Below are 11,298 nucleotides of genomic sequence, written 5' to 3'. Positions count from 1 at the left end.
AAAACAATAAAATTCTCACCAAAAACGCAGAAAGAGCATGTTGATCGTTTGACCTATTCAATTATTCATCTTGATGTTATAAAACAATAATACTTTATTTTTAATAAAGACAAGTGGGTGTGTAAGGCTTTAGGCTTTGTCCCTTTTTATTTTCTTTTTTTCTTGAATTATTTCTAGAATTTATAATGGGCTTATTAATTGAGGCTTTATTAATTGGCCTTTTTAAATTGAGGGCTTTTTTTTTTTTTTTTTGATATGTCCACACAAGAGGGGGACGAGGATTTGAACTAGTGACCTCCGTTTCATTAAGCGTGGTCCCAACCGATTGAACTAACTCTTAGGGACGAGACCTTATTTATATTACTTACTTATAATGATTGGAGGCCTTAAGTTTTATAAAAAAAAAAATTAAGGCCTTATTAAGAAACATTTTGGGCCTTAATTTTTTTTTTGAGCCTTATTAAATTGGGGGCCCTAGGTGAGGGCCTAACTCGCCTAGGGCTTGAGCCGGCCCTTCTAGTATATATGCCTTTTCCTAACTTGCCTACAAGAAACATGTCAAGATGTGGACGACAAAGTGGAACAAATAGTTTTCTGGGTGGAGGAATTCAAAGCGAACCAATCTCTCCAAATTGAGATTTCGAGGAAGAAGATGATTGTAGTAGAGTATGTTGCTCACAGAGGCCGCTAGTTTATCCCATGACAAACATAAACACCCAAAAACAAACACGTCTTAGGATTCTTGTGTTTGTCATACACGTTCACACAGAGAGAGAGAGAGAGAGAGAGAGAGGGAGCATACCATGGCTAAGAATTTTTTTTTTTTTGTTAGAAATAATTGAGATTTTTTCCTGATAATAAAAAAAGGGAAAATAGAAGAGGTTGCGGTAGATTCAAAATGTTGGTTTTTGAATATGTTGCTCTATTTTGTATGGTAAAGCTTAATAAAACCATAACAGGATGGACATCATGATAAAATTCAAGTTATTGGTTTATTTTGCAATAGCTTTTATGTTCCACTAACGGTTTTTGTTACAATAGTAACACTTACATTTTTGTTTGCTTTTTCTTATTTTCTTGTTGGATGCAGTTTGATATATAGGACTACTTGTTCCTTATAGAACATTGTGTGCAACATGATTTGTCTCTCTTTGGTCTTGTGTCATTCAACTCAACTCTTATAGAACTTCTGTACAACTGGATTGACGTGGAGTGCTCATAAATTTAGGGAGAGACAATCACTTTCATACTGCATTCATCTTATGTTATAAATTCTGAATCACTGATTCTCAAGGGCAGATTTCTATCACAATAAATCAAATCATTTTTGCATTCAAAATCTCCTTTAATGTTTTATGTTCTATTTTAGACAGAACTATCACCACTACAAGAAATCAAGTCTTTAGGGGTGACTCTGTTTTGACGCTAAAAGTCCCAAAGTCAACGCTATGGATCAATAGCGTCGGCTGTTGGACACTAATCGGGTAGACGATAATCATGACCCTTTAGCGTCCACTAAGTTGACACTAAAAGTCTTGTATTTTGGACGCTGATGCTGGAGTGGAAGACAAATAAAGTCAACGCTAGTGCTCCACTATCAGCGTCCACTTTGAGTGGACGCTAATAGTGCACCATTAACGTCGCTAATAGTTCCAAAAAATAAAACCATCAGCGCCCAAACGAAAGTGGACGTTGATGGTTGCACCATTAGCGTCCACTTTAGTGTACACTAATGGTCCCAAAAATTAAAAATTAAAAAAAAAAATTTTTAAAAAAAAGAAGGAAAAAGGAACAATCAGCATCCAAACGAAGGTGGACGTTGATGGTGAAACCATCAACGTCCACTTTACCATTAGCGTCCACAGTCTCGAAAAATAAAAAATAAAACAACCATCAGCATCCAAACAAAGTGGACGCTGATGGTTGCACCATTAGTGTCCACTAAAGTGGACGCTATTGGTCCCAAAAAAATAAAAAATAAAACAACCATCAACGTCCACTTTTGTTTGGACGCTGATGGTTGAACCAAAGTGGACGCTAATGAGTTTGACATTCTAAAAAAACAATAAAACATTATTAGAGTTAGTTCGACCCTAATAATTTTTTTTTTATTATTATTATTATTATTATTTTTTTTTTTAAAAAAAGAGCAATTTAAAATATGATTCCATATGCAAAAGATATATAAATAATCCTAATAAAAAGTGAACACTATACTCAATTACTCTTACAGATATAATATACAAATATATACATATTGGCATTCCATATACAAAGGTGAACACTATACTCTATTACTCTAAATTCAATAATAATATCAAGGAGAAGATAAAAATTAGTATGTAAAGTGATAATGATGGAACACCATGATAATACTTAGACCATACAACAAATGAGGAATTAAATGCTAATCCCATTTAGTTTAGACAAAATTTAGAATAATTACTATTATTATTATTATTTTTTGATAGGTGCACATATCCATAATGTTAAGAACAAAATTTTGCAACATGAACCTAGAGTGAGTAAATCAAATAGGTCGCACAATATGTAAATATTTTCTTTAGTTTGCAGAATGTCGCTTTTTACCATCTCAACAAGCTGGTAGATTCGATTGTATATGAACAATTTATATTTTGGTAATTCTAAACTTAAGTGATATAAACCGGAGAAATCAAAATCATGCGCACAGCTTTGTCCAAGCTTCAATCCAAGAGCTCCAAAGAATCCTGTCATCAAGTTCTGATATTTTTCAGTCGTCCTAGGATCCAACTAGACCAACGTAGCACCCAACTTCTAAGTAAACAAGGTCTTTCAAGTTCTAAAAACATTAAGGTAATTTTTTGGACAGTATAAGTTCCTGAATATTATATAATATGAAATTGAAAGTTACCAATATCATGAAAGTTGCAACACCAAGATTCTCCCTCCAGAGTAGCTCAACACATCTTTGGGCTACACTGGTTGTTTCCACTACAATATAATCAAGTCCAGCACATGCCGTTGATATCGAAACATCATATTTTGCTGCAAATAGAAAAACCATAAGTGAATGCCAAGGTAAAAAATGATTAAGAACATTTATGAATTTGCTATCACTATAATACAAGGCAAAGAAAATATTGATCTTGTTGATGCATTAAACGTCAAGCACACCAAGAGTTGGAAACAAAACAGTGGAAAAGCAATAAACCAACCACTATTTGCTAAAAACAACAAACAAACAATTCAACTTATATGAACAACACATTGTTACGCATAAGAAGAAAGAAGAAAGAAGAAAAAAGAAAACAAACAAATCAAATTGTATGCTTATAAAAATCCCCTCTTCATTGTTTAGGTGCTGATCTCGGAAAGGATTGAAAATAGATACGATACTAGAAATGAGACATGTCAACACTAAAGCAGATTTATGCTTATAAAACAATTAACAGGTAACAAAAACAGAAACACTGAAGGGAGACTTCCCAGTCTAACCAACTACCAATCCTTACGGATATCAAATGTGTAATTGATCTCCAAGTAGCACTTGTTGTCGTCATCAACAAACTGAAAACAGAGAAAAAGTTTTATGTCTTGAGAACATAAAACAAAAATGCAAAAAAACAAACATGGCCTAAAGTTTTATGTCCTTGTCTCATGATACAGAATTTCTGTCAAATTATTTAGAATAATTAAGGCAAACCAAAGGCTAAGGCAACATTGGCTGAACCAACCTTACTTCTAGCTGAGTACGGTCCTCTGGCAAATAATTACTAAAAAAGAATGAGATCAAATAAAGCATATGAGGATGAATCCTATGTGTATGACAGCATGAATGAAATTGGTTTCTGGCTCCACTAATCTTGTTCTCTTTATTTGGTTTGAATCAGACCATTGGATTGAGAAAGTATTGCATATGGGGCGATTCAGTTTTAGATGAATCTCCTCAAAAGAAAAAGAAAAATCTTGGTCATCAGGAAAACAAAGGCATAAAAGTATGACATTTCATTTCAAATATTTATCTCGAATTGGCCATTCTATTATCTAATTAGGCTTCTAACTTTCTAGTCAATAGTTCACTGCCAAATACTAATATTTCTTGTTAGGTATAGCAAATATCAAACCACTAGTAGTTTCTATTTTCCAACCTCTCTGGCATAAAAATTATCAAATCACACGAACAAGTATTTCAATTAAGCACAAACATATAACATGCTTTCCAATTTTTACCTACCCACACGTTTATGGGCTTGAAACCCACAAGCATAGGACTCAAGCTTTTCTGCACAATTTTGGATGAAAGAAACAGCAAGCTTATAAGAAGAAGAAGAAGGTTCACCCTGTAAAGCATACAAGGGACATAAAATCATTAACGTGGAAGTAAAGTAAGACTTTAAAATCCAACAGTGGCTCATGAAAAAACATACAAGAATACAATAAAAAACAAAAGCATCGCATAATAAGTGAAAATCCAATAGGAAATGTGAGATTTAAATATAGATGCCATGTTAAAGCAACCAACCCTTTAAACTAAATGGAAAAAATAAACAAAACTGACAAGAAATATGTTAACTAATATATTGTGCATCAAATTGCAATGCAGTCAACACTTAGTTTCAGTTGATAATTGACTTGAATCTTATTCATTCAAATACATACAGGTCCAAGATACTTGATGCTTTGTTGTCGCAGCTTTGGTCTTGGGCAGTGTTGGAGATCGAGGTATTTGCCTTCCTCTACATCCAACCTGCAGAAAGTCATAACAATAAAACTCTGCACAACAAATTGCCTTTATGCCTAGCATAAGGCACACTTCTTGCAATAGGGAAACTATATTAACAAGTCAAAGAAGCAAAAATTAATTACCCATTGATATACTTTCTCTTCTATTCGTTTTCCCCATCATTCTTTTCTCAAACAATTTTATTGAAACAAGAGTATTATCATCACATTACAAATATTCTTGAGAAAATTTAAATAGAGCCAATACCATGAACTAAGAACAATAACTTTTTTTCTGGAGGAAATCATTTTTTTTTTGGAGCTAAATCTTTGCTTACCAGTAGAAAAATGGCTGACCAGCATCCGCTTTGCACCACTCTTCGTAGTATACATGCAAGCTATGCCCATATCGATGCCGGGGATCAATCTAACCGATTCAATAGCATTAACAAAAACAAATACAAATAAATATTAGTAAAACTTTAACAAAAAAATTAAAACTTATCAGTAAAAATTGCTTATTTCATCAAGTTAAAAGTAAGAAGGTAATTACAGCTTCAATCCAATGCTTAAAAGAAATGTTTCTTCAGGATAATTCAAACACATACTAAAAACCAAGGATAATTCAAAAATCTCAAGAATGACCACACCCACTTCCGCGATTCACGTAAAATCCAAAATCAGGAGCCCAAAGACTCACATTTCACACTACCCAACACTCAGATCCACCCACCACAGTGCAAAGACAAAAACAGAAGCTTCTCCAGCGTATGATTTTCAAGAATTAATTATTCGACTTTAAATCTGGGTGAAGGAAAACAGAAATCAGGAAATCAGGAGATGGATTTAAGAACACACCTGCGGGTTCGATGGAGGCGATCAGCGGTGCTGGCTGTGTCAATCGATGGCAATGGCATGCATGAATTGCAGAGGAGATCAGAGGAAGAACGTGAGAGAAGAAGAAGTCGAAGAGACCCAACGCAAGCGTGAATTGCAGAGGAGATCAGAGGAGAATGTGAGAGGAGAAAAGGAGTGTGACAGAGAAAGAGAGAAGTTGAAGAGAGAAAAGAAAAGCTTTTTTTTTTTATTCCCAATTTTCTGTCTATCGTGCCCAATTACACTCGGCGCCAATTTTTTTTCCTCTCCCCCCTAATTATTTCACTCAATGGTCGCAGCTAATGAACTCAATCAGACTAATTCACTAGGATCGATCAAACATTTGATCCTATCAAGATCAATTAAACTAATTTATTAGGATCGATCGAATGCTCGATCGATCATTTAATTATATCACAGTCAATTGAACTAATTCATTAGGATCGATCGGATCCTATTACGATCAATCGAATTAATTTTTTAGGATCGATAGAATGTTCGATCGAACATTTGATCATATCACGATCAATCAAACATTTAAATAAGAATAAGAAATAGAAAACTTCAATAATAATATAAAAAAATTAATTTTTCTAAGCATTTTAATTTAGTAGGAAAATTTGTTTTATTTAAAAGAAATAAATAAATAAATATTTATTTTTTCTATAAAGTAAGAATAGAAAATAGAAAAATAAAAATAAAAAATTCACCAATAACTAATATAAAAATAAAAAATAAAAAATGATTGAAAACCTTCAATCATTTCAAGTTTGATCGATAATTCAATCTTATTACAATCGATCGGACTAATGTACTATGATCGATCGAACCTACATTCACCTACTTGTCCTCCAATTTAAGGGAGTCTTAAGAGGATCTGCCAGGAGCCGATAATTAAATACAGAATCAGATTTTACAAAAACAAACAAATTTTGCTCCAAAAGTTACCGCTAAGATGCTCCTTCAAGCTTCCATTTTCTATGTTATCAAAAATGAGCAACCTGCAAAGAGCGAAAACTACAAGTTAAAACATCAAATCTGTAAAAGGTAAAGAAAATTAACAATGCATATTCAAATCTATGCATACTCTTGATGGTAATTAAACACAACAATTCAAATTTACATAGTCATTATACCGTGTTTATACTTATAATGTGAGTGCGTATATATCATGAGAGTTTCACAAAAGAACAATACAGACTAACATACATTATCAGTAACAAAGACATTTTGTAGTTAATCCATAGAGGAAAATCTTGGTGATGGCACTGGCATGGATGTATGTGACTTACAAAGTAATTTTACCATTTTATTGAATGTGATACAACGCCTTATACAAACAAGTAACCCCATTTTTAATGAAAAAAAGATATAATATCTCCAGATCCAGTTTAAGAGCAAATCAGGAACTGATGAGTCAAGGGTTAGGTATCCAGGCACATGTATTATTAGGATTTCCCAAAAATGTGTCACTTGCCTTTGTTTCTTTTCTGGAGAGGGTATAACCTTTTTTTTATTTTCTTTTGTTTGGTGCACAGGAGGCCCAATGAGCTAATGGAATGGAGGGAGTAATACCTCAAACCTCCTTTAATTGATCTACCCAAGCTCTAAACTCACCACTGGCCTTTGTATACAAGTTATACTTCTCACTTTTAAAGGGGGAGAAAGCCTTATACAAACTATTGGAAAAAAAGAAAAAGAAAAGGCTAGGCATCAAACCTCTTATTTCCGGTGGAAAACCCTCTGAGTGGAAGAAGGTGGCGGTGGTGCAAGCGGCCCAGGAGTTGCACCTCTCTGTAGAAGACATCTAATTCTTGACTAAAAGCTGTAACTTCTTTTACCAAAGCAACCCCACCGTCTTGGAATCTGGCCTTATAAGCAGTTCCATGAGAATTGCAATAAATGATTCTATGAAAACCATCTGTCGCCTTCTTTATATCTTTGTATGACAAGTGCCTCACAAACAATATTGGGCCTGGAATGAGAACAAAAGGGAGAAAGGAAAAGAAAGAATTTGGTTCCAAGTGAGAAAGGAAAAGAATAAGAAGGTGAAAAGTAAGCTAGTTATTTGTACTCATGATCAGAAAAAATCTTAAAATAGAAGTTAAACTCGAATTGCTTCTAAATCCTATTCTTAATTCTTCATTTTCAAACAACCTTTTAGAATTCCATGTCTAATTCGTGTTCTGTCCACCTATAATATCACGTAAATAACCAAAAACTTGATATTACATTTGAATACAGTTTTGAATTCAGATCCAAGAGTGGTGAAGGTCTTCTTCAAAGTTAATCACATCGAAGTCCTCCGCACACAACAGAGCATGTTCAAGATAATTCAACTGACACTAGCAACAATTAAAGAAAACCCACGTACAATTCAATCAATTCAAGTATATCACAGTCAATGAGTAAGGCTGAAAGCATAGAATTCCCCCATTAAAGTCACAACAGAGCATTTTCTAGATAATTCAAATAACATTCGCGCCCTTCACACATCGTCGATCTCCACATTAGGGAGCTTATGGAAGGTAATCATTTTCAAAAGCGTTTTCAAAAGCAATAAAAGTAGGTGACTATGAAAATGAAAATTATCAATCATCTAAATCCAATAATAAAATTAGCTCTGATAATATAATTTTGACAACCCACTTCCTTGCTGGATAGGTAGAGAAAGTCTAAATAGTATACTCCCATTCTCATATCCTAAGGTGGCATTGTCAATTTGTTATTAGACATTTTTTTTTTAATTTATATTAATTTAAGGATTGATTGGAAATTCTATGTCAGCAGAGTAAAATAGTAGTAAAACAAGAGTAATGCTATAGAGCATTTCTCAGACATGTGAATTCTATAAAAATTGTCCCGTAAATTTTTATCAATTGTCCAAATTACTCACAATTGGAACAAAAAATTATTAGAATTCGATTCCTCTCCTTCACTAAGAGTGCGTTTGACATATTGGCACAGGCAGCGTCACAAGAAGTAAATGATCAAATTTGGATGGAAGAGGCCCCAACTTGTATTTTTGATATTGTTAATCTAGAGCGTGCTTTTTGCTCTTTCAATTTAGAGCCTTTGGGCTCTAGTTCTGTTTTTATATTCTTTATGAATGAAAGTAGTATTTTCTCAAAAAAAAAAAAAAAAAAAGAGTGCCTTTGACATTGCAATTTAAACCAAATCGCAAAAAATAGATTGTTTGAAATTACGTTTTTTAAAAATTAAAAAATTTGAGTTTTTAAATCGCAAATAATGATGTGCATTTTTGAGAAGGCACAATTTTAAAAACTAAATTACAATTTTAAATGTCAAACTATAATTTTATCAAACGTTTAACTATATTTTTAAAAAATAATATTTTAAAATCATAAACCCAAACCGACAATGCCTCCTCCAAAACATAACCACATTTCTGTCCGACGCCTATATGCTTCCTTACGCAAGTATTAGGCCAGGGCCTGGTTCTTTACTCCAAAACCTTTTGCTGATCCTGACTGGACTTGGCCGATTGCTGAGGAGCTTGTGGGAAACCTAGCCGCGGGTCGGAAAACAATATGATTCCTTAGGCCCAGCCCAACTGATTAGTTGTACCGAAATTAATTGACCCACCATTGGTTCGGTTCAGTTCATTTTTTTTTATTTTTTTTTTTCCATGGTTGTTCAGTTATGCTATAATTGTGACAGATTCTAACTACCAACCTCATCGATTCGGTCGTCAAAATCCCAGGGTTTGATCCTCTTTCCCAGTTGTTTCAAAATCTTAACAAAATACATTTGGGAAAGTTAACTTTTAATTTTTGAATTATTGCGAGTTTTGAGAAAACTCTTAATTTATACCCCTTAACTTTTAATCTCAATCAATTTATCTCTTCTGTCAGATTTTAAACGTTAAAAGTGATAAAATGATGTTTATACCCTTGACTTTTTTATAAAATTCTAAATTTACAATTAATTTCAAATTTTTTTTATTTTATTTTTATTTTTTAAAAAAAGAATAAAGTTAACGGCTTTAAATAAACCTATAAAAATTTAAAAATAAAATAAACGAAGATCAAAAGGTAATATATTCTTTTTAGGCATTTCTGTTAGAAGTTAACGGCTAAAACTAATGAATGGAGGTAAATTGATTGAAATTGAAAGTTAATGGGTGTAAATTAAGAGTTTTTAAATTTTGAGGATCTTCTCAAAACGCGCGGTAGTTCAGGGGTATAAAGTAAAGTTTTTCAAAACACTTTTGTGCTATCAAATAATGCTATATATACCAAATTTTTATCTTTATTTTTTTGTCTGCCATGTGGTGTCAAAGGAAACCCCATTGTTTAGACAAAAAAATATAATAAAAATAAAATAAAAATAAAAATGAAAAATAAAGTAACTATTCGAACAGTTAGGTGGAGAGTCACACGGGGCGTGGAAAAAAATCTACCGTTCTTACTGTTACTTTATATCATTAGAACTCGTAGGGTTTCGTAACCGTTATAACAATATATTTTCTTTTGTGCCCCACGTGGCACAGCACCTAAGTAACCGTTCGAATGGTATTACATGAAGTTTTTATTTTCGATGAATGAGAAATTTCATTAAAAGCAAAGCTCAAAAATAGAGCAACACCTCAAAACAATCCCTTACAAAGGCTGAAAACTAGCCAAAACAAAGTAAAAACAACCTCTTCAATCAACAAACTGAGGAAAAACAACCAAAACAATAAAAAACAGCCTACATGCCATCATTTACAAGCATATCAGTATGCAAATTCCACAAAGAGCACAAAGCAAGATTTTCTCTAGTTCTTGGAAACCCTCATTTCCCAGCCATTCTAGTTCTTACTTCCCACAAGATCTTTTTCAGAGTTTGCTCTTCAGTGCTTGGAGTACCATCACGTCTAAAGCTCATTTTTGGTACGCCAATGATTGTACACAGCAGACCCAAGAACCAGACAACATAACAAACAATGAAGAGATTTATCCCCCCAATTATTACAACCTAGATGCATAAGATCATCCCAGATCATAGGATGCTGCTCAACTCTACATCGAAGCATGCAGAAGTTCCAGATTCTGGAACTAAAACTGCATTAAAAAAAGAGATGATCCCGAGTCTCCAACTAGCTATGGCAGAAACTACATTGCACCTCACCCTTATAGCCCCATTTAAGTAATTTTTCCCCTGTAAGAAGTCTATCCTTCATAGCAAGCCACATGATAAAAGCTTGCTTAGGAATGGCAAGACAAAACCAGACCATCTTCCAGCGAAGAGACTTCTCCCTCTTCTCTCTATGAACATCCCAAGTATCTGAGCTGACATAAAACCCTTTTTAGAAGCAATCCAAACTGGTTTGTCACAAATCCCCAATCCAACTTCAGGAAGTCTAGCTTGTATCCCAACAAGAGCTTCAGACCTAGTTGGTCTCCAAAGCCAATCCCCATTACAAATAACAGAAGAAAGCTTTGCTTCAATATTACTATGAGCATCAGAAACAGGGCATTTCTTAGACCACTTTTGATTAGTTCTTTCCATTGAACATGCTTCTCAAAATCTCCGATTTCTATGTTGGATATCTTCATATGACATATATAGCTCATGATTGTGTGGGCTTTAGTCCCATCCCCCTTGAGAGAAAGATAATGTCTTCATATATATAAAATTTAGGTAATAACATAATATTAAATGTGCAAGCTAGCAGGTAATATCCGCAACCGTATACCCTTAACTTGTTATTTG

The 11,298-nt window shown here is 33.6% G+C and overlaps 2 protein-coding genes across 6 annotated transcripts; both read right to left on the bottom strand.

Moving 5' to 3' along the window:
- Nucleotides 1-2,477: 2,477 nt before the first annotated feature.
- On the bottom strand, nucleotides 2,478-5,794 carry LOC132164256 (structural maintenance of chromosomes protein 4-like). 5 transcript variants are annotated; one of them, XR_009438363.1, is made up of 6 exons: nucleotides 5,563-5,794; nucleotides 5,043-5,131; nucleotides 4,642-4,729; nucleotides 4,213-4,322; nucleotides 2,894-3,549; nucleotides 2,478-2,729 (listed from the first exon to the last, which is right to left on the bottom strand). XR_009438363.1 is itself a non-coding variant. In XM_059574726.1 (6 exons), the coding sequence occupies exons 3-6, from the start codon at nucleotides 4,247-4,249 to the stop codon at nucleotides 2,706-2,708; spliced, it is 246 nt and encodes an 81-aa protein (XP_059430709.1). In that variant the 5' UTR covers nucleotides 4,250-4,322; nucleotides 5,043-5,131; nucleotides 5,563-5,793; the 3' UTR covers nucleotides 2,478-2,705. The 5 variants fall into 5 exon arrangements, 1 of the variants encoding a protein (XP_059430709.1); XR_009438361.1 differs by having other exon boundaries at nucleotides 4,217-4,322; XR_009438362.1 differs by having other exon boundaries at nucleotides 2,894-3,027; nucleotides 4,217-4,322; nucleotides 5,563-5,792.
- A 622-nt stretch (nucleotides 5,795-6,416) lies between these two features.
- LOC132162857 (probable receptor-like protein kinase At1g49730) lies at nucleotides 6,417-11,094 on the bottom strand. Its single transcript, XM_059573077.1, has 4 exons — nucleotides 10,812-11,094; nucleotides 7,300-7,555; nucleotides 6,529-6,581; nucleotides 6,417-6,457 (listed from the first exon to the last, which is right to left on the bottom strand). The coding sequence occupies exons 1-4, from the start codon at nucleotides 11,092-11,094 to the stop codon at nucleotides 6,417-6,419; spliced, it is 633 nt and encodes a 210-aa protein (XP_059429060.1).
- Nucleotides 11,095-11,298: the final 204 nt, after the last annotated feature.

Source organism: Corylus avellana, chromosome ca10, assembly GCF_901000735.1.
Source record: "Corylus avellana chromosome ca10, CavTom2PMs-1.0".
NCBI classification, from domain to species: domain Eukaryota; kingdom Viridiplantae; phylum Streptophyta; class Magnoliopsida; order Fagales; family Betulaceae; genus Corylus; species Corylus avellana.
The sequence above is the reverse complement of the archived record's forward strand: the minus strand, read 5'-3'. Positions and strand labels throughout refer to the sequence as shown.